The 23,585-nt window shown below is 45.8% G+C and overlaps 2 protein-coding genes across 2 annotated transcripts; one reads left to right on the forward strand and one right to left on the reverse strand.

Moving 5' to 3' along the window:
• Nucleotides 1-17,281: 17,281 nt before the first annotated feature.
• Nucleotides 17,282-19,407, forward strand: LOC135387675 (myb-related transcription factor, partner of profilin-like). Its single transcript, XM_064616780.1, has 3 exons — nt 17,282-17,719; nt 17,996-18,184; nt 19,339-19,407. The coding sequence occupies exons 1-3, from the start codon at nt 17,282-17,284 to the stop codon at nt 19,405-19,407; spliced, it is 696 nt and encodes a 231-aa protein (XP_064472850.1).
• Nucleotides 19,408-19,452: 45 nt separating this feature from the next.
• Nucleotides 19,453-21,580, reverse strand: LOC135387685 (putative nuclease HARBI1). The gene is made up of 5 exons (XM_064616788.1): nt 21,388-21,580; nt 21,044-21,313; nt 20,657-20,748; nt 20,351-20,486; nt 19,453-19,580 (listed from the first exon to the last, which is right to left on the reverse strand). The coding sequence occupies exons 1-5, from the start codon at nt 21,578-21,580 to the stop codon at nt 19,453-19,455; spliced, it is 819 nt and encodes a 272-aa protein (XP_064472858.1).
• Between the last annotated feature and the right edge of the window lie 2,005 nt (nt 21,581-23,585).

Below are 23,585 nucleotides of genomic sequence, written 5' to 3' on the forward strand. Positions count from 1 at the left end.
AGTGTCTACTGAATGTCGCACAGAACTGCCACTCCTCCATGTTTATTATTCAGACAAATTTCACTTGTCTGTCTTTGTTGATTTCTAGCACACGGGGTGTTTCGGATACAAACAACACCGTAACTGCTTCTGTGAGATTGGCAGCAAACGTTAGGGTCAGACACCTGTTGGCTTGAACAACAGGACAAAGGGCATTCACTTCTGCATCTGGAGTCAGACGGTAATAAAGCATAAATGTCTCTTTTGCATACGCAGCTAGAGCTATTGGTATAGCCTTGCATTTTAGTTTGTGAAGCAGGTGTATATAGGCTTTGGAATAGATGTCTCGTTGGAAGTCGAACTCATCCGTGTACTGTTGTCCACCAACGTCCAGTACTGCTCGTTTTAGTTTGAAGTTCTCAAGCTTGAATGGGTTTCGTGGTCAGCTACCTTGGTAGGCATCGCTCCTGGCCATCAATACTGTTAACTTGGAGGGAACTCGCTCGCTGTGCAGGTCGTCAAATATCACCTGAGATTGGTTAGGGGCGATGGTTCTGTACTTAATTTCCAGTCCTCGGAGAAGGTTTACTGCAGGTGTTGTTTGAAGCCCTCGTTCTATACCAACAAGTATACTCGGCAACAACTGAACACGTCGGAGGTAGAGCACGATACGTGAAAATTCCACAATGTGCTTTTCTGTTGAACCATGAGCTTGCAATAGACGAAAATCGTCCGACGCTTGACGTAGCACAGCTCTTAGGTCAGTTCCGTTAAGAATGAGCTTCTGTTGTTGACATATGTCGCTGAAGATTGGGCTGTACATGTCAAACAGTGCCGATCCTTTGGTTCGCTTGTAACGAGCGAAAACTCCTTTTGAATCAGATGTGGGAGCATATACCTCACTCGTACCTAAAGGGTCTGGCTCGTATAACATTGCTGAAAGCGTGTGTGTCTGAGTTACGTTGTTCGCATTCGTAATGATGTCCAGGTAGGTACGGTAACCATAATGTTCGAAACTCGAAACCAAGGTTGAATTCAGGTAGATATGTACGTGTTGAAACAACGATGAACCAAACGCTTCGACAGGTATGACTGTATCAGGTGTTGTTGAAGTGCTTGTTGTAGTTACCGCTGGATCTCCATTCTTTCGAATGATCTTGCACTGAATATGCAAAAAGCTGGATTGAAGATCAAAGAAGCCCCCACCGAGTCCCGGAACATTGTACTCGATCACTCCGCTTGATGTCGGAGCAGATACTGGGAAAAACTCGACCTATTCAGACTTCTCCAAAGCAAAGTTTGTAGGTGGAAGAGAGAAGAGTTCCAGCTGGTTTGTAGTACACAGACAGGAATCTTTATGTACTACTGCAATAGACATTTTTTTTTCTGTGAAGTAAAGAAGTCAGATTTCCTCCGTTTCTCCGCAGGTCGAGTTTTTTTACTGGCCTTGCGTTTTCTTCCTTCCCCTGTGAGACTCTGAAGTAACTCGTCACGAGTTTTATGCACTGTGCGGTCTACCCCCTTCTTGACGGCTTCTCGAAATGATGCTCCTTGCTGGACTTCCTCGGCTATATGTCTTCCAGTATCAAGGAGCTTCCTTCCAATGTATGGCGCTACCTTCTTGGTCAGTACGGGCAAGAAACCCCTGAATACGTCACCAAATATGCCTCCTCCAATCTAATAAAGTTCGGGAGCAGAATTGTGTGGTAGATGCTCTCGCTTTCCTGCACCAAAATGTGCTATGCAACATGGTGGGTTTGTTATATACATTTACGTAGGTGGATCATCAACCCGACACGTCCAGAGCCGGAAATGAATGGAATGAAATCACCTATCTCGTTTGCCAACTCGATTTGAATGGTTGTCAATTCCTTCGCAGATACATATTTAGAGTAGAGTTTTGTGAATAAATAAGACATCACATCATTCCTACCCTGGACTCTGAACGGTATCGATCGAAGAAGTGGGGCTGTCACGTCACCCAAAAATGTGTTCTCGATGACATCACAGTATATGAAAATATAGTTTTGGGCAGGGAATAGACACACGTCTCGTTCGGCGACTGCATAACTTGAGAAAGTAGTCCTCTTTCCGAAGCCAAATAAGGATGAAAGGTCACATGTTAAAGGTCACATGTGGCGCATGTTATTGAAACCTGGGAACCCATTCTTCACACTATCGATACATGATTTCCATGTTTTCTGAGATATCTTATCGTGCGTGTGCGTGTCGCATGTAACCTGGGCGGCCCATTGTTACGAGATGTTATATATACCACTACTGACGGAACCCCCAATCATGATCATTACATAAAGTTGTTGCTCTTGGAATTAGATTCCTGGTGCTAAACCGAACTATTTCTAAGAATGGTTTTCTGTATCATGCAAGCCTGCTCCTGCCATACCCTTCACAAGGCCGCACTATGTAAAAATAAACAAATAAAACTCTGGTCGTACATTAGAAGACTCAGATGACATTCATTATGGCGACGAGCTGTGTATTGGTACTCAGAGAGGGCACTCTGAAACAAGACTAAAGACCAGCGGCATGGCCGAGTGGGTTGAGGCGCACCGTTCGTGCTCGTAGCCAAGGCTGTACTGAAGACTGAGGGGGGTCGAATCCTACCACCGCCTGTGCTCTCTGAGGCTTTCCCTGAGTTTTCCGAAGACTTTCCAGACGAATGTCGGCACAGTTCCCCCTGAAGTCTGTCCAGTACGAGGAGTAACACCCCTGTCACCCACTCCTTCCTGCTGTCCTCTCTCCATACACATCATCTCACCCTCTCCACCTCCTCTCTCCACCTGAATACAACCCATATGGGTTGTATTCAGGTGATAATGTGTAAGCACAAGCAGCCATTCAAAGTTTGGGTACCATAGGGTACCCAAACTTTCAATGGCTGCTTGTGCTCCGTTGAAGAATCTTCTTACTTCAAAGCCATGGAATGCACCCAAGTACATAATGGTACCCTTCTTTCATGACATCAAATGATGTACTTTTCATGTAATCTATTTGCATAAAACGACTTGCTCCGCAAGTTGTGAAATGAAGAATTATGAAAATGAAAATCGGTAAATTATTGAAAGGTCAAGAATGAGAAAGTTTATATTAGATTCAACGTAACTCACGAATAACTATCTACTTTTTCAAAGTACCTTAGGAACTCAAGGTTTACACGTATTGGGTGTAAATGATACACAAAAAGCCATGGCGTATTGCATGTAATGTTAATGTTAATAATGTGAGAAACAAAAGGCAAGTCTCTGTTTCATCATGTCATAGCAGAACACATTGTGATCGTTCTGGAAAATGTAATAATCTCAGTGGTGGATGATATTATCATAGTATCTAGGAAGCACATAAGTATCTGGGAAGCACTTCCGCACCACAATCCTTCTGGAAAAGAGGTTCTGTTCCGAGAGAAACTGTTCCCAGAATGAAAACAGGAAAACAATAAAGGCGCAACAGTCTGCGATGCAAATGAAGCATCTGATCGCTTCTCTGGAATATGATTTACGCCACACTCGCCGGTCACGTGATATTTTTGCCAGGGCATTACACTGCTATCATTTGAGCATTGCGGGAGCCACGATGTTCATGCACATCACGCTATTTCTAACTTGCCTCTTCACTTGCCAATGTCCTGGAATGCAGAGGGATAACATTGTCTGGAATGCGAGTAATGAGAGCTGTTTTTGTGCGTAAGCAACGGTCCAACTGACAACTTCGGGAGTTTATTGTGTAATAGCGTCCTCGATAAACGGCACCGGTGCGCTCCGGTGCGCTCCGGTGCGACCTGGTGCGGCTTGTCATTCTCGATTAACTGCACTGGTGCGCACTGAACGTCCTCGATTAAAGGAGTGCACCCATTCAGTGCAGCACTGAGTTGCCCCGAACCCACACTGAGAAAATCGGCCGAGCGCCAGAGGGCAATCCCAAGAAGCATCACAATTGCCGGAAGCACGGAGGAAGGCGGAAACGGCAAGTAGCCAGGTGTAGCCGGGCAAGTATCAGCAGACAGTCATCGTAAGCATGGCATCCGACCGGTGCCGCTCGCCAGGTGCCTCTCGCTACGGGTCGCGCAGCCTACGAGCCACAACGAGCACAGACCTCTAGGTAGCACATGCTAGTATTCATCAGATCCACCAGTGCAGTGCAGTTTCATGTTCGATAATGCCTCCGCAAGGCCACCGCCAGTGTAGAGTGCCACGCACCACTGTCGTTTTGGGGCAATTCCGGAGCAAGTTTATCGAGGACGCTATTAGTGAGGCGCACTAGCTCCCTTTCGACTTACCTGATGACGTGGTTCGCATTCCACTGCTCTTGAAGCTAGAGCTCAAGTGTCACTGGCTTATCATAAACATACGAATGGCAAACGTGTTGTTTTCATGGCTTAAACAATCATGTGAACTGAGAGCGCAAGATACACGGACAAAGAACAGAGAAACAGACAGGACGGGCGCTATCTTGTATCTTGTGCTCTCAGTTCACATGTCTCATTACCAACTAGCCCAATCCTCAACCCGTAAACAATCAAATAACATTAGAAGGGAAGGGCAGACTTTACTGACTTAAAATCTGCACTGCAAGGTATTTAAAAAATTCTGACGTACGCCTCACCCGCACCCCTTGGGACGGATGCTAATTAAAGCACTGCATAGCCCTAATTTTCATGCCCGTGAGCCGCCCAGGCCCGGCTGCTTCGGCCCACACCCGGCCCAGGCCCGAAGTCTTCTACAGGTTTCCGGCCCGGCTCGGCCCGGGCCTAGCCCGTACCCGACTGTTTCCATACTGAAGCCCGGTCCGAGCCCGCCTCTGCTCTATGTGTTCTCGAAGCAGGGAGGCGTATTTAGATTTACTAAAGAGCACAGCGCAGCGAGGAAAAGGACGCCGCTAATTGGTAATGAGTGAGGAGGTACACTCGAACGAGGGGGGGGGGGGATCGGCTGTGTTTCTCTGCCGGCAAGCCGCTCTGTGATTGGTGCTTGCTTGGGAAGGCAGCGCGCAGCGGGGCGTGGGCGATATGTATGTACCTTGCGGTCCAAGAGAGACTCATCTCCGCTCTATTGCGCATACACCGGTGTTAGTTCCCCTTACTCGAACTCTCACGCGAACGAAATATGCCAGAATACCTAACCTAACTGACACTCGTGCCGGACCCTCACTGGAACGAAATATGTCCCAACACCTAATCTAACTGACCCTCGTGCCGGACTCTCACGGGAAGAAAATATGCCCCAACACTTAACCTAACTGACTCTCGTGCGAAACTCTCAGTGCGCCCGCCAAACCTGTGTGTGTGAGTGCACGCGTGAAGTCCAGACCTATCACACGAAATAAGCATGATGACATGTAAAAAAGTGATACTTCTCAGATGAGAATACCATGATATCCCATACCCAATGGGAAAAAAAGTGACATGAAAATTCAGCTGTCCAGTCTCGTGAAACATGTTCGCGTACATGCCCGACCATATCCAGCGTTGTCAAGACTGTACTTGACCCGGGCTCGGGCTTTCGGGTAAGCATGGGTCCGTGCAGTGCTCTAATGCTAATGGCTTACCACACTGCGTACGAAGCAGGGCAGAGGGTGGTTCCCAAGTCGGTTCTAGCCCATTGTAGTGTCGTGGCGAATGAACAGGCCGACAGCGCCGTAGAAGCCGCTGTCTCATGTCAGAGACGGACGAGTATTGCGCCTCTAAGGGTCAATTCCCTGGCTTCCCGCCAATGGATAGCTGATATTCTCCCCCATCGATGCTGAGAACAGGCCACCCAACGCTCGCTTTCTCACATGCCAGGAAAAACCTCTGGTTAAGATGGGAGTTGCCCCAGGACAGAAGCCGCCGATATTTCGAACAGAGACTGTTCTTCTTCTGGGCACCGTCCTCGTCATTGGCATGGTATATAAAGGGTTAGGTGTGACGTGTTTAAAGGTTCATGCGAATTGTGGGTCAACAGCCCAGAGGGAAGAAAGGGTCCGTAGGGGTTTTTATGGCCGGAGTGAATGGCCGCCTTGTTAGACTGTGCAGGGGATTATGTGAACGAAGTCACTTGGCTCCTGACCGGTTACAGAAAAATGGGGGTTCACGAACACGTGGACGAAACGGGACAATATGCAAGAATTGGCAATCATAGCGAAAGATAAGGAGGTTAGTGGCTACGTGGGGAAAATTCCAGAAGGAGCAAAGTTTTTTTTTATATTTGTAATGCAAAGTTGTGGCATGCAATAAAGAAAGCAGAAGGCAGTGACCATGCAGAACATAACTGATGATAATGGAGATAGAAGGGAAAAGCATATTTTATTTGTGAAGTGTTTCCAGGGTGCCTTCTGATTTCTTGATACCGACGGGTGAAGAGCGTTGAACTTGTATATGAGATAAGACTCCCTATCACGTCTGTCACGTGTGGATCTAAACCCGGTTTCTAGAATATATAGTTTAATGTTGTCAAAATTGTGACCAGGAACGTTAAAGTGTTCGGCGACTGCTTTGGGGAGTTTGTTGGACGTGTCGGTTCTGTGTCCGGTAAGGCGGTTGTTCATTTGTTGGCCGGTTTCACCAATGTATTGCATAGAGCAGTCGCCGCATTCAGTGCAGTATATTACATTGGAGCTTGTGCATGTGAATGCGTGGTTAACGGCGTGGGTGTAATTGCTCGCAGTGCTTTTGATGGAGTTAGCGTGTTGAACGTGCTTGCATGTTTTGCAGTGCGGGAGGTTGCAGGGTCGTGTTCCTGTGTACGGGGCGCTCGTTTCGCTGATTTTGGCATTGACCAAGGAGTCTGCTAGGTTTTTTGCGCGTCGGTATATACCGACGACGACACAGAACCGACACGTCCAACAAACTCCCCAAAGCAGTCGCCGAACACTTTAACGTTCCTGGTCACAATTTAGACAACATTAAACTATATATTCTAGAAACCGGGTTTAGATCCACACGTGACAGACGTGATAGGGAGTCTTATCTCATATACAAGTTCAACGCTCTTCACCCGTCCGGTATCAAGAAATCAGAAGGCACCCTGGAAACACTTCACCAATAAAATATGCTTTTCCCTTCTATCTCCATTATCATCAGTTATGTTCTGCATGGTCACTGCCTTCTGCTTTCTTTATTGCATGCCACAACTTTGCATTACAAATATAAAAAAAAAACTTTGCTCCTTCTGGAATTTTCCCCACGTAGCCACTAACCTCTTTATCTTTCGCTATGATTGCCAATTCTTGCCTATTGTCCCGTTTCGTCCACGTGTTCGTGAACCCCCATTTTTCTGTAACCGGTCAGGAGCCTAGTGACTTCGTTCACATAATCCCCTGCACACTCTAACAAAGCGGCCATTCACTCCGGCCGTAAAAACCCGTACGGACCCTTTCTTCCCTCCGGGCTGTTGACCCACAATTCGCATGAACCTTTAAACACGTCACACCTAACCCTTTATATACCATGCCAATGATGAGGACGGTGCCCAGAAGAAGAACAGTCTCGGTTCGAAATATCGGCGGCTTCTGTCCTGAGGCAACTCCCTTCCTATATTCTACCGGTTCGCTGGATTTCTACCCATCTACTCTGGTTAAGATGTTGTGTTAATTGATCGGATGCGACTCTCTCTGAAGTCTCAACTACAGTCTCGCCCTCCCTCTCGGAAAAGTTCGGTCCCTGGCCAAATCCAGCCCACCGACGCTCTACCCTCAAAGCTCTTTTGACTTTTATGGACACCACAGGACTCTATCCTTATTGTGAATGGCCTTACTGTTTCGTTCCTCGCGTCACCACCAGCAATGGGGTCGAGCATCGCCCCTGACGTTGAAACCCCCATTCATCATCTCAAAATAAAGTTGTTCTTATGTTAGGTAAATTATCAAGTTGAGCACCAGAACAGTGTTCTTTTTAAGTGACGAAGGAGATCACTTTACCGTGGAAAGTGTTCCCGTATACTTAAAGTGACCAGATGTCCCGATTCAGACGAGGCGGGTGCCACTTTTACGGTCGTAATCGCGCTGTTCTACCTGTCTACTTGTGGAACTACTGTCTACTGTTGAACTGTCTCAAAGCCTATACATTTAATTTTTATAGCCTATAAATTTAATTTCTATTGTCGCTATTGCATATTATATTGGCCTACATCCTGCTTTCACTTGTATCATCTCTGGGCCGGCGGACGTTCCTGACCATCTGTTGCTCAAACTGTCGAATGACTAATTATCTAAAAATCCTTAATTAACGTTTGCATTAGAGGCTTTTCAGGATAACTTAGCCGACAGGTTCCTCACCGTTCCTTAGTGAAAGCCTTTCCACTAGATAAAAGATCGTAAAAAAGGAGCATGCTTCGAATTACCGCTTACTTCCTGTTTCCGATGCTAATGAGCCGAAACCAAATCTGGGCGCTCAAGCAACCCCGGGACGGGCGTTCATATTTTTCATCGGCGACCATGGCCTGTGACAGCACTGACGCACGTGAACGTGACATCGAGACCTTTGGTGAGGGTTTGCCGCACTGAAGAGGAACAAATAATAGTAGAATGCGCTGCAAACGACAACGAAGTCTTTCTCATCGCCACACCTGGTGTTATATTTGGTTCTTCTAAATCATGACGGTCACTCATATTCCATGCTCCCGACGCGATGATGTCATTTGAAGATGAGAAACAGGCACAGCAGACGCACTGCTTGACGACTGACGGGATTGTCCTTAAACACCCTTCTGTTTCATACGGAATGAAACATACTTGGTACCACCTTTTTATTCAGTCAACGAGGGACAAACACCATGACAGAGTTTTGGATTCAAAATTTACAACATACACTTGGCACACTTGGACCTCTCTGTCAGCTTCGTTCTTTAACACTACACGTAATTTGCGACTACGGAGAAGAGAAGGACAGAAAAGATGCCATTTTTTCTAACAAACCATTTGCTGAGTGCCATGAGTAGTAATAGGTGGGGGCTAGTACAGACCCTAGGTGCTTGGTTCGAACCCCCACAGCGTCTGGGCCGACTTCACTCGCGTATTTTTCCTGCGCGTGGCGTGCGGCGCGTGTGCGGAGGCTTGTCCGACCGCTTACCGGCGGGGGAAGGGCTGCGTGTGAGCTTATCGTAGCGTATTTTTCAGCCTGGGCCGACTTCTTTCGCCATTTTTCCACCCGGGCCGACTTCCCTCACAAATATTTTCCGTTACAACAGGTGTGCAGTGGGCGGTTTACATGCAAGTATAGACATGCAAAGGATAGCCATACAGAAATGTACAATTGAAAATATATGTATTAAAACCAATAATGCCAGGAAATATGCTGTGACTCTGTGTGGAGGAGAAAAACGCAGCCAAAAAACCTGAAGCAGAAGAAACACAATACAATACACGTATCAAAGATTATCTGCGCGTGCGCTTATCGTTGCGTGTTTTTCAGCCTGGGCCGACTTCATTCATATTTTTTTCGCCACAACAGCCGTGTGGTAGGCGGTGTACATGCAAGTATAGATGGGCAAAGGGTAGCCATACACAAAAAGTACAAGTGAAAATATATTTGTCGCTGTACAAACTTAGCCGGCTATGTCATCCACTTTGACAAAATACTTCCGTTTCAAAAAAGGGTGCGAAAATATAGTGATCCCCCGCGAATAATACAGACATCTATTTGGGCTGCACAATAAAATATATCACCTTTGTACTATCTTATCTGACGTCGAGAGCGCCCTGTTTGCTTGAGGAAGGAATATAGCCCTAAACCCTTTCAGTGATAAAGCATGGGCAGTGCTTCGGCTGTATAGACAGAGAGATAATATGTCTCCGGGCTTTGAAGAAAAACCGACATCTTCAAATATCGTACTGAACCCATGAGTCGGATGCCTCTGTCAAAGTAAGGTTTGTATCGTTCGACAGAATGAAAATTGTATAGTGTTCGATTAGATTAAGTCACGAAGATCATTTTATGATGGTTCAATGATAGATTACTTTCCTCTATTGCTGTTTACGTGGCGCTGCTTAGAGTGTACCTTTGTTCTTCAGCGTTAAGTCTGTATTAAATTCGTCATGTTTCTTGTTTTGATAGATTTTTCAAGGTACATATAAATGGTAGCGAAGCTTGCATTGGCCACCACGTCTTCAAGGGCGGCCATGATAAAGACCGTCAGCGCCATCCATCCGTTGCGGGGCATACTACAAATTTCGTCATAATGACGTCACCTGGACGTCACGTGGTACGTCGCCGTTACGTATAGCACGGGGCGGGCCAGGCGCTCGCGCTGCGCATTCCTTCCACCGCGATGCCGAGCCGCAGAATGTCACAATCACTGTTGATAGCAAATCCAAGAGCAAAAGCTCATGAACAATTTGTAAACAGAGATGAATTAACACTAGCGACAGGCGTGCAACAAAGGACACAGGAGACCAGGTGGGGACTTGCTTTCTTTTATCACAGGTAAATTCGCCATGGCATTGTAAACAGTATAAATACAGTATAAACAGTATTATGTAGTCCGTCCAACTCCAGTATAAACACCCACGACAGAATAATGTGCAATAACCAGTATGACAGTCTATGTAGTGAATAAGCACAAAAGGATAATGTACAAATTCCATCAAACACAGATAGGGCCCAGGACTATTGCTGTCCCCGTGCACACCTGGAGCTTTCCACATATCTCTCGTACCAAGAAGGTGGAAGTGAACATATTTGCACTTTTGGGCCACATTATATGATACTTGCATGCTGTGTGATGCTATGTCTCCCAACAGTTTTTGGCATTCGTAATGAATGCTATGGAGGAATTAGAAGGCACAAGTCCATTAGCTCAGTTTAGAAGTCTGTGATACTTTATCTTGCAAAACAGCCAAAATAATATCAGCTTCCAGCAATGACAACCTTGTTCAGAGCATACACACTGTTCATGACTACTACTTTGATTACAACAGCATTTTTGTATTAAAGGAATGTCAATGCATTGACAATGTTCTCTGCTTCTGCTATTTTGTGCACATTTTGCCACGTGGTGTAGGTTTTCAAGCTGCACAAAGTGCTTAGCCCTGCACATAACTGCACGTACATACTCGCAGTTGTGCACACAACTACTGAACTCAGCACAGGATCCAAAATATAAAATTACGTACTATGGATCTATGTAGACAGGTATACACTAAATGCATATCAAAGAGAGGGCAAACTGCTGATGATCCAAAACAGAAAATCTATGCTAGGAATCTATTTACAAGGGGAAGCAAACAACAACTTTATTATGGGATGATGGCTGGGCCTTCCACAGGGATACACCTAATATGTATCAAAGAATAGCAAACTGCTGAAGATTCAAAATAGAAAATGTATGCTAGGTATCTATGTACACAGGTGTACATACACTAAACATATAAATAGGCACACACTACTGAACTCTGCATGGCAGTCAAAATACACACAACACAGTAAGGAACTATGTGTAAAGTGCACTATGACAATCGTACGCTACACAGGAATGAAAGAATCACAAGAGATCATGTGCAATCTAGGTTACAACTGAAAGCACTGGATAGACAACAGAACCAGCCACATGCTTTTGCATGGAAAGAAAATAACTTCTGGTTACATCAAAACAACGTGCACAGATTATTAACTTAGTCTCACTGCGTGCTGCAGTGCCTTTTGACGTAACGTACTATTTCGTACTTCCTCATTCCTATGTCGTGCAAACCAGAACAGTCGCACCCTGAGAAAAAAGTGAAATAAATCATCATACACTGATGAAGAACATAAACTCAATGTCTTTGGCACAAATGTGTCCAACACTTCACACAGCTTGGACCTGACCCCTTGGGAGGTGAAGAATGTCTTGACGTTTGCTTTGAAGGCCTCCTCGCACGCACCCACAAACGTCGCAAAGGCAGGAAGAGGAACTGACAGCTTTCCAAAGTCAGTACTGTCCACATTCTTTACACTCAAATAAAGTAATAGCTGGCTACTGTCCTGAAATGTGGCAGTGTCTTCCAGCAGTTTGCATTTCTGCTCAGAGGGGCAAGTGTGAGCACCGAGAAATTTTGCACCAAGCCACCCTGCGAAGAACGTTGTGCTGTTGGACCCTAGCGGTGATGGCGACTCACTGGGTGCCACGATGACATCGTCAGTAATGTGCGTGGCAGCAGAAATTCCAAGTATGCTCATGCAGTTAGGACCAATAGGTATTGCCGCCAGGAGGGAGTCCACGTCTTCAGCACAGTTTGAGCCCTGCGTAGTCTTAAAAAGTTGTCCGAGTAGCAGATGCCTTACTGCTGCATGGAACTGAATGCAGCTGGAGTCAGGGTTGCTTCCACACTTTGTCCTAATTATGCAGAAGGTGTTTTCGAGTGCATCCTGGTTCAGCCTTCGAGTGACGAGGTACTGTATGCCAGAGTTTCGCAGATCTTCGCTGAGCTGAAGCACGGAAGTCGTGGTCAAGAACAAGCCACGGATACACGGGGGTGGTCTCTTGCATCCAAGAACAATAATCTTCTCAAACTCGGACAGGCACTCCAGCAAGAAGTCCTTGTGAGCAGACCCCTGTTGTATTGCCGAAGAATATTTCGTCTTGCCATGCAGGTGGCTACTGTTAAGAGTGTCGAAGAGACGGGCGACGCACTCAACAAATCTGGCTGTGTGGATGGCATCAGGTGGTAGCTGGTGGAAAGTGGATAAGGTGAACATTGAGGCTGCAACATGGTTGCTGAAGATATGTGCAGCCAGTTTGACTTTCATTTTTGAGCTGAACGTTAAATTGAAGTGCCCATCAGTTAGCCGTGGCATGGACCGTATTTCAAGCTGTTTGTCAATGGCAAAAGCATCCCGGATATGCTGCGCCCTCATGATGTGGTTGCCAAACTGGAAGTCATACTTTAACAGCATGTTGCGAAGGCATTTCAGCAGGTGGGGTGGATCAAATATGAAGAACAGCTTCTCATCACCAATAGTGAGATATGGCTTCGCAGTTGTAACCAGCTTCCCCAGTAGAGAGATATTATGGCTCCCTTGGTCACATGTCACAACTTTTGGCCTCAATCTTGCACTCAGGAGGTGGTGGTAGCATTCAAGCAGTTTCTCTTCCAAGTCTGAAGCAGATGCTGCTCTGTGAGTGAAGAAGACCTGCTTCCATGGGTACAAATGCCTCTAGCCATGAAGAGAAGTGCTTTGTTTGCCAACTCGGAGTGAGCATAGTTGCCACAGCTCGGAAAATCCTTCAAAACAGTATTCTGTTGCATTGTAGTGCAGTTCCCTCTTGATGTGCATCTCGTCGAAGATTATCACACAGAGCTTGTCCATTTCAGAGAAGTTTGTCACCTTTCGCTTCACAACATCAAAGACTTCATCTGAAAATCCAGGTCGTAGTGGGATACGTTTCATCCACAGCTGTAGTGACCTCACTGACGGCAAGTGGAACAGCTTTCGGCAGTACCTGTAGCCGCGGGGCTGTGAAAGTACAAGTTCAGCGCGAATGTCTTGTTTGGTGGTGACCAACGGCGCCCAAATTTGCACACACCTCCCATCTTTATCTGTGCCTCAATGAAGTCTGCGACAGTTCCAGAGTGACACCTCACTGCTCCATCAGGTCACGGATGGTCCTCGTTCGCCTACGCCTTTCAAGGTCTCTCTGAAGCTTCTTGTTGCGGGCTTGCAACTGGTGCACTTTCTTGTGGAGGTTATCCAGCTTGCCTTTTGTTGGCTGTGCTGGAGCTGCCAGACTACTGGACGATGGGCAATCTTTGGGGGGATGCCAGCCACTTCCACCTGCAAATGGTGATCAAAAAGCATTCACAAGTCTGCGGACTTCATGGCGGTAGAGTATTCGTCACATACTTCCTAAGTGCTGAGGTGACGAGACTGCACGCAGTACACCAGACGACGTTCCTGGCAGAGGAGTGACAACTGCAGCTAGTGGGGAGACAACAGTGCTCTGTGTTGACAAGGCTGGTGCGTTTCGTGCGTAGCTATGGTCCTGATGAGACAGATCACGCTGTTGCTGACTTTCTTCGGTACCACACTCTGATGAAGCAGATGATGTCGTACAGTTAGCCAACCCAACAACTACGTTACTCAATTATACCTTCAGCATGGCAAGGATGACTCATCTGGTGAAGGTGTATTGCTTCTGTGCTGTCGTCATTGCAGGCTACCACAGCTTGCACACGTTCCTCCGTTGAAGGCCCACTGCTTTCAAGTCTGCTCTGATTGGCGTAGGCACTACTTCCTCCTGTAAACCACCAGTAGCACTCGCAATAATTGCCTCTAGAGTTACAACATTTTCATGTGATAACTTGAGCATACTGACTTGTATTATACTTACCAACGCCATGCAGTGGCGCTTCAATGTAGGAACTGCATCCCACCGAAGCCTTCCTGTGCGCAAATAAGCAACTGGTGCGAAGTGCTGGGAGAACAGGACCTTAGAGCGAATGGAAATTAGACTCTTATCCGCCTCCAGGTTGCAAAACTCCAGCCACGCCTTGTACCTGCGAAGCAGTTTTATTGTTGAAGAATTATGCAAAGCTGTGCCACGAAAACATGCACTAACTACAGCAGCCTGACCCTGTATGCCCTACATTCAGAGCTCAAAAAAGAAAAAATCAACAAGCAAAGCAAGTCGTCAACATGCTAGCATTGGGTACATGTGAGCACATGCAGCACAGCCCTTTGTGTCCCGTACATGCAAACCGTTGCAAAACTCCTCGTTCAAAGCAGCCCAGCAGCCACATGCTTAAATATTTACATGTTTACCACCTCACTGTGGAAGGATGACCTATCCAGGGAGCGTCCATACAGTCTGAAAGCTGGAAAACAGGTACCATTGAAACGCTATTAATCTTATGTAACTTGCACTATGTTCACTTCACCGCTCTCAATAAAACTCGGGGGGAGAGGTACGCATTGTACTTTAGCAAACACTGCACGTCCTCAAACCAAGTGACTCAGCTCCGTTCTCAGCCGTAGACACTTATAATATATAGGAACTCACCTCAAGGGGTCCCGAGGAAAACGGTGGAAACTTATACCGCCCATAGTGTCATCGCGTCACAGTTTCCTTTACTCCTTCAGGAGGCACCGCTTATGTACGCGCCTCGACATGGTGCGTCTCCCGGTAGAGCCTGCAGGAACAGGTTTACAGGCGTTCTGTTGTGTTTTACCATTGTTCGTGTGTGCCTGCCTTACCTTAGTTCTCCGAGAAGTGTCCCCTGTTCGACTTGGTGGTTTGAAATTGAAAAGACGACGATGAAGAAGAAAACGGCTATCTACAGTCACAAAGTGCGCAGTCAACGTACGGCAAACTCGTAGCTAACAACACGCTGAGGGACAGGAACCGGAAGCGCACTCGCTCTGTCTATAATCTTACGTATTACTGGCAGACCAGGCGAATCGCTATATTAAAAATATGCATATTGGATTAATACACACATTAGTCGCGCCTCCGATCAAATTATTTTTGTTTATCTTCGTAGTTTGCCCCTCAACAACCACGCTCGCATGTGTATCATGAAGGGCGCAGGGTTGCTAACACAGATTTGGTATTTTTCTCGCCTTCGCTACCATTTATATGTACCTTGGATTTTTCGCTATTGCATGTATCTGTTGTTTACGTGATGGCTAGGAGCTGCAGGTTTGGCTCTCTATTAATGCTGGGTGTTTATTGTGATGTTTCTCGTTATTTCCTTATGTCTAAACTATTCACTTATTTAGAAATTGATTAATTAAAAGTTGCGTATTGTTGGTATAATTGACTTATCTTCCCTATTGTGCTCGAAATGTTCATAATTGTCACAAAACAGGAGTACGCCTCCCGTCTTCAACAAATCAGCGCAGATATTATTACAGCTGGTTGTTGGCTAGGAGCGTGCTATGGGGTGAAGCTCTTTTTTTTTACATATTTTCTCTGTCGGATTCATAAAACAAAGTAGGTTTGTAGTGTCTCTTAGAATGAAAATTGTATGGTGTTCGATTAGATTAAGTCACGAGGATGATTTTATGATAGTTAAAATGATAGATTATTCTACTCTGTTGTTTGGTAAGAAAATCTTCTTTGATTAAATGTGGTGTTATTGATTTTATTTCCTCTTGTGTTTGTGTCGTTCGTGTCCCATGGTCTTCCAGGGTCTCTGCTGTTCACAATTAATTACATACAACTATCGGCACTTGTAGTTATAATCCTGTGAGATTGTGTGGTGTCTCGTAACAGCAATAAAATAACAACAGGTTGAAATAAACTTGAAGTGCAATGTATACTTTTGTTCATATGAATAAATGAATTGTGAGTACGCCTCGAAACCGCCATTCATTTGAGTGATTTGAGTGGTTTGTCTTATTCTTCAACTTGATCAATGGGGGAACACCTCTTCGTCGTCTGTTAACAAAACCGCCAAATTCATCTCGCGAAAATGAACAACCCAAATATTTACCGGTAAGTATAAAAGTATTCTCAGAATTAATTGCCTGTGCTATCGCACAGTCGTATACCACGTCTTGCACGTGTATATCCCAACAAGACTTAGTGTAAGCCATGAATATGTAAATCAACGAAATGAAATCGTGTAGCTACATTCCCGTATTGCTTCGCGAGTTCGCATGCTGCACTTTGTTGTCATGACGAGCTTTTCGTATTGAACTTCTTCCACTGACGCGAGTTATGTCACACTGTACAATACGCTTGCAACTGGCGCCGACCACATTTTTACGTGCGTGGCGACGCAGTTTAACACTCTCGGTACACACGATACATGATGTGGGTCGTTAAGTTCTCATTTCAATTTGATGTGCCTTCATTTAGCGCCGGCGTAAAATTTAAGCAACATTCCACACAGTCTGTCTTGGCGCGCTACTGTAGGGGTGTAGTTAGCAACTTACCACGATTATTTTGAATAAATAAAACAAAAAAAAACAGCAGTATGGTGAAAAATAGGGAGATGTAGCGACAATAGCGATCCCACCTCTCTAGTGCAATCGATAAAGTAAGTAGCCGTCTATATGAAGTAACATCTGAAACAGAGAAAAGAAAAAGGCGAAAGGCTTGCACCATCCTTGGTGTAAATGCTGTTCATGCTGGAATTGTACAGCTACCTATTCAGTCTCACCTAAATATTACTAAAGCTAGTGCATGAATACATGCAATTTCAGCTGCACCAAGAGCTGTACATGACCCACTGCCTCCACTCACATGTTCAAAGCGTATTTTACAGTTGCATGCAAATGAATAAACCTGAGGAGAGTTTATTAATCATGCAGTATTTCAAGTTTGACATGCGTCATATCAATGTAAGTGTAAATGTGGTCAATGTAAATGTTTTTCCTCCCTTTACAGCCATGGCAACCGAGGCACAACGGATGCTGCTGTTGTCACTACTGGAGGAAGCTCCAGAACTCTACAATAAGCGGACCTTCCTCCGGGGTGAGACAGCAGCTGATCGCCGTGCCAAATGGGACCGGATTGCTGCCACCCTTAATGCTGTTGGGGCATTTAATAAAGATGCTAATGGGTGGCAGCAGCTCTGGAAAGACTGGAGGTACCGTGTACGCAGCCGCGCACGGGAGATGACGGCGGAAAATGCAGGCCACGGGTGGAGGCAGTGGGTACGTGGTGACCAGTCAGGGGGCCACTCCTGTGGACATCGCTGCCCACCTGTCTGGACTCGACCAGAGGTTAATGGCCCTTGTTGGATGAGACTCCTCCTCACGATTTCCCAGAGGAGTGGAGCCATCTGCGAAACCGGAGCCATGGAAGTGAGACTTCCTGTCTCTGCTGTAAGACATGTACAGTAATCTTAGAATAACACGATTTTGAAGCAATTATGAAACAGCACACCCAAGTGGAGAACACTTCACATTTCATCCTTTTTATATAGGGTCCTCCTTCCTTCAAAAAGAGTGATGTGTGTACATTTTTTTTATGATGTGGAAGAACCTGTACCATCGACCTCGGCCGGTCCTGCTGGTGCTGAGCCAACCGAGACGGTAATGTCAATATGGTGAAAACTCTTCAGCCACTATTCTAAAAACATCTGATTCCATGGCTTACAGGACCAAGCACCTCCTCTGTCTGACAGCAGGCGTCAGCGCACAGGTGGTGCATGCCGACGACGGAGGAGAAGAGTTCCTCCCTCTATGGCTGGGCAACTCATGCAGCGGCAGCAAGAGTTGCTCAGCGAGCAGAAGGCTCCCCTGGAAGAGCAGAAGAAGACGGTCAACTGTTTGACCACGATTTGTCAGGTAGAGTTGAACCGTTGTATACAAAGGCAGATATGGGACAATGTTGTCAGTAAGAGAAACAGGATTGAATGATTGTGAATAATAGTAGTCATAGCACATTAAAGTAGCATGTCAGCTGACTTGATCACTTGAGCCGTGGTAGTACTGATCGTGCACACTGTATTTCTCACTTGAGTTCATGACGACAGCTGTGCAGAGGATTAAGGAAAATGTAATGAAAAAACAGGTACGGGTAGTCTTTGACTGCCTTCTTTACAGTCACCCCTTTTTTATCTTCATCTTGTAGTTTACAACAAAATTTGCATCGAAAGTGAAGTATCCTGATGAATCGAACTCAAGAGGGGATCAGTCACTAGATGATAGTAAAGAAGATGTTGATTTCAGAAGGTATATGAAACAGTACACTACAGTACAACAACGGTACAATGCACACTTGCATAAAATTACTGTACACATTCAAGTTCTGTAAACTACTACCAACGTAGTCAAATTGAGAAACATTATTCTTCCACTGAAAGAATGCCAAAGCCATTTTTTGTCCACTTTGTGCATAATGTTGCGCCACAATACTGGATTCCCCTTGCGTCTCTTCTTGCACGATCAAGTGCTGATTAGCATGTAAAACGTAAATCTTCAAGTCATTAACTGACAAAGTGATGGGCATTGCTGAAGGTGTTGTTGAAAGTTTTACAGTCGCCATTCTCCAGGGCTTCAAATGACTTGGTCAATGCATGTTACACAGGTCCGACGGAAATTCTTCAAGGTTGTCACACTGCCTTGATGAAATATAGGTCGCACACTGTCTCTCACTCAATACCGCACACAAATGTAGCACACTTTGTACTGAGCCCTCCAATCCGGATATGTGAAGGCAGCTGTTGGGTAATCTCCTAAGCATTTTCAGAAAATCGTTAGTCTGATCCAGAAACTCAGGCCCGGATGAATGAACGAACATTGAATGGACTAGAATCTATCACCATGCTGTTTGTCAGTGTGGTGCTGGATCCATATCTGTGAAGTCTGGATAAATAGGGGTTGACTTGGCTAGATAATTACATTTTAAAAATCTTAAGCACAGCTCTGCTTCAGTTGTTTTTTGTGAATGACAAAATATCCCGTCTCTGCACATATCACAGCTTGCTTATCACTTGCAGCTGCTCACTCCTATGAGCGGATCGTTCGCTCATCACCTGGAGAGAGACAGACGAAATGACAGTCAATGAGGTAGGTTATCTTCTTCGCCTAAAAGCATGCGTAAAGAGCTGGCTTCAAAGTTGTGCTGCACGATTTCTCATAGGCTGAGGGTCATGGTCCTCCTCTTCCTGTGCTCCATCCTCCTGTGTCTCCCCTGCTGCACCAGCTTCTGCCCCTTCCCCACTTGGCCCATCACCTTCATCTGTGTTATCAATAGGTTCACGGGTGTTGTACGCCAAGCACATATTGTGAAGCACAGCACAGGCGTTGATAATTCTGCAGCTTCGATCAGGAGCAAACTGCAGCGTACGGTACCTTTGGAGGCATCGGAACCGCATTTTCGACAGCCCAAAGCATTGTTCAATGCACACGCGGGTCCTGCTGTGTGCATCGTTGTAATCTTTTTCTTCCTGTGTCGTTGGTGTACGAACTGCTGTCATCAGCCAAGGTTGGAGGGGGGTAGCCTCTGTCACCTGTAAATAGTTGTAAAGTTATATTCATTCTCTTGAAAATCCACAAATGTAGCCCTTAAATTAGCACCACAAAGCAGATGTGGCTATAAAATGGCATTCAGACAAATGGATAGAGAAGGGAGAGCAGGAAGAAGTAGGAGGAGTTTGTGCGTGTTTATATATTCATGTTGACAATGTTTTATGCTGCTGTAGATAATGTAAATGAAAGTGTATGAAAATAAATGTTTTTAGTTGTATCTGGCACAATAATTTATCAATTTATCCAATAACACAATAAAGTGCTCATACAACTGATAGTTAGCAAGGCAGATGTTGTTTTATACAACTTGCAACAGCATAATACATTCATGTTAATTAACCCATTACTTAATGTATATTATTAATGGAGTACAGCTGCTTAGTTCATGTATGGATTGCTGAAATGAATTGAATGTGAAGTGTAATGCACTGTGTACTGTAAGAGTCCAAATTGCATTATAAATAGATAAACGCATCCTACCAACTAGCCACTCTCCTTCTTCAAATACGGTTGAGGTGGCTTGCCGTAGGTTGCAGGCAGCCCATACAGCTGCGTCATGGCATGAACCAGGGAACCTGGCATTCAGGAAGAGGATTCGCATGGAGGCGTCACAAACCTGAGTATATGAAAACATGTTTAATGACTACCTTGTTGTAGGTGTCCTCCGCGGACAGCAAAATAGAAGAAAGCATTATTGGAGAAGAGAAAGAGACATGGGGCAATTGGTGCCTCGTACTGGTTTGAGACATGCATGGTACTGAAATTCTGAGCAGAAAAGGCGCATACCATTAAGACGTTGATGGAATGGTAGCCTTTATGGCAATAGTAATTGCCATTAACAAATCTCGGGTCGAAATGCTTGGCTGCAAAATTGCTACCTGCGTACCGTCAATAGCACCTGGAATCATGAACACACTTTTTGGGATATGTCGCAGGCAGCACATTTCAACTGACAATCAACTCGAACCACGTGTGATCACTCCTAACTTATCAGTACAGCATGTATACTGTACTAAATTATAAGTCACAGTGCCATACTGACTGACATAGACCCTTGTGTCGCACGAAACGCCTCTGCACCTAAAATCAGCGTATTGAAAACACGTAAGATAACACAGGATTCGCTCTGTGCATTAGCCTTTTCATGCGTACATATCATGAGTGGTCACATACCGACACAGCCTGGGAAGCCTGCCAGCTCATAAAAGTCACGTTTCACTTCGAGCTTCGCCTCAGGCGTTGTGGGAAACCGCAGGTACTTGGGCGCAAGGTACTTCAAGATGGCTTCACTAACTTCATGGACAGCCTGTGACACTGCACGCTTGCTGCAGGCGATCGTTTCCTCATTTCCAACGTTTCCAAGGAAAGCTCCAGTAGCGTAGAAACGAAGGGCTGTGAGGACTCTCCGCTCTACGCTCAGAGTTCTCCGACGGGGTTCTCGGGCTGAAATGTATATTTTAAAAATGGGGAACTGTTAGGTGCGCAAAGAATGAACCACATTATGATCGTGTACTTACTGCGCTGCAAGTCCGGCCTAACAGCTTCGCACACCTCCCTGGCAGCTTCCTTCGACAAGCGGAAGGTAGCGATGAATTCGTCTTCCGATAACGCTTCGAAAGCATCTCGATGACTGCGGAAGTTGTGCACCGGCTCTTCCTCAGCAACACCTTCTTCGAGGAAAAGCAGATACAAGTCCACCGGGTCCGCCATTTACAACGCGAACGTCGAGGGGCTTTGCGTTGTTCTTCCTTCTCTGCGCGGGCGACTACCCTCTGCCACGTACAGTAGCTGCGCCGTTCTCGAAAAACGGGGTTTTTTTTTGGCCACCCGCGAAGAGTACTACGTGAGCGCCACGTGAGCGCCCTGTTGCTATGGTGACGACGACGCGGAAGGGGGAGGCATCGCGAGCTCGCAAGCTCGCGCAGTGTTCGATAACGCGCCCCTGGAGTTCTTTTGGCGTGCGTCGGAAATCTCAGACACACGGTGTTGGAACAAATATTTACCTCCCCAAGATTGCTACCTTCCTCGGCCGGGATAGAACCCGCGATGTTGAGCCCAGCAAGCCCTTTTAAATTTCGTTTGTGCTCCCAGGCTCTCACGGACGCAGTGGACGGGTTGGCTTCTCATCTTCTTCAGTTGAACCTTCACATGAGAGTGGTTCATAACTGTCAAGAAATCGAAGGTACCTTAAATGCTGGCATCGCGGAGTCGTCACGTTGCATAGGAAGCTATATGAGAGAGTGGTCTGGCTTCACCTCCAATGACGTTCAATGTGCTGACTTAAAACTATTGCTTGACACCAAAGTGGTTTCGCTGTACGATCAAGCTTCTGGAAACGTTAGAAATAAAGTCAAAGACTCGCACAAATGTCCAGCTACGGTGGAATCACGAAAACAACTTTTTCAAGTATAATGTCACAGTGCTGTTGCATCCGTCAAATGAATGCAAACGATTATGTCAGATAGCGCAAATACGTGAATCCAATGATTCCGGAGAGGCGAGTGATATACTGGCTGCCCTCTTTCCTAGTCAGTTACAGGACGTTACCGTGCGGGAAAGAAAGATATAAAATATTTGTGTACATCAATGTGGTGGATGAGGGGATGAGCCAACCATGTAACTTCATTCTTTCTTGTACATTAGCGCGTACAGTCTGGGCCAGTACTTCTTTGGACGAAGAGAAATGCACTACAGTGCAGTTAGAGAGTCCAACATGTCAACACCGCCCATGAATTTGTTCTATTCAACGACCATGGAGGGACATGCCACGCCAGTCTGCTTCTTACCTTTTTATCCCAACGCTTCAATGTCTACGAAGACCCAGCCGACGCTTCAATATTGACGGGATAGTGCTTTCCCGATAAGGAACAAGCTCGTATTTCTACATTTTTTAAATGTCGATTGCTTTTGCGATGCTTTTGCCCGCTAAACTTGAAACGAGACCTAACAAGGGTGGCAACAAAAATTGCAAAAACCCGCCGGACTGATGAAGAATCTGTTTTCACTTTCTTCACATCTGCACGGTCTTGCCTGGTAGCCAGTGTCCTAATGGGCGTTGCAAAAGGCTGCAATTGCTTTTTAACTTTCCGCGGTACGTCGACATTTCCTTTGCAGAGGTTCATTCAAATCTCCCTGATTGTTCGTAGCTGTTCCCTGCTGGCATGTTGAATCAGGTTGTAACGTTCTTCCGGTGTCTTTGTTTCAGCGATCATACGAAGGAAACGAATATGTTTGTTCAGCCTTTTCATGACCTGTATACGATCTGTCTGTGATCGTCCGGGAAAATGTTGGTCCACACCTTATAGTGATCGTTGCTCTGTTGAGAAAAGTCGACAACTAAGTATGAGTATGGTTTCTGGTAGGCATCTTTATATATCGTGGGCAACAAATAGTTTCGCCCGAAAATCTGCCTGGACAGCATACGCAGCTGGTCTGTAGTGCGTGGTGAACGAAATAAAACGAGAGCCGTGCTATTGAATTATATTGTGCGATACAAAGGGCCGTTGACGAACAGGTATTGCGAGATGAACACGGCCGTGATTGACAGGTGGTGACACCCAGCAATGTAAAAATTGCTTTCACTCTTTGCCGGTCAGCTAAACAGTCGTCAAAAATAAATAATGAGTGGCTATAATTCTCCGGATCTGCAGGGATGTCTTGACTGAAATTTACTTCAGGAAGGGTATCGAATACCGGCTGCTTATAAGATAGATAT

This window comes from Ornithodoros turicata, chromosome 1, assembly GCF_037126465.1.
Source record: "Ornithodoros turicata isolate Travis chromosome 1, ASM3712646v1, whole genome shotgun sequence".
NCBI lineage: Eukaryota > Metazoa > Arthropoda > Arachnida > Ixodida > Argasidae > Ornithodoros > Ornithodoros turicata.

Bases quoted from the DNA above. Each gene is read 5' to 3' on its own strand.
- LOC135387685 (XM_064616788.1), bottom strand. From the start codon at position 21,580: ATGGCGGACCCGGTGGACTTGTATCTGCTTTTCCTCGAAGAAGGTGTT. The intron at 21,314-21,387 runs GTAAGTACACGA...TATACATTTCAG, and splicing joins TAGGCCGGACTTGCAGCGCA to CCCGAGAACCCCGTCGGAGA. The intron at 20,749-21,043 runs GTATGTGACCAC...GACGGTACGCAG, and splicing joins AGGCTTCCCAGGCTGTGTCG to GTAGCAATTTTGCAGCCAAG.
- LOC135387675 (XM_064616780.1), top strand. From the start codon at position 17,282: ATGGCAACCGAGGCACAACGGATGCTGCTGTTGTCACTACTGGAGGAA. The intron at 17,720-17,995 runs GTAAGACATGTA...CATGGCTTACAG, and splicing joins TGAGACTTCCTGTCTCTGCT to GACCAAGCACCTCCTCTGTC. The intron at 18,185-19,338 runs GTAGAGTTGAAC...TATCACTTGCAG, and splicing joins GTTTGACCACGATTTGTCAG to CTGCTCACTCCTATGAGCGG.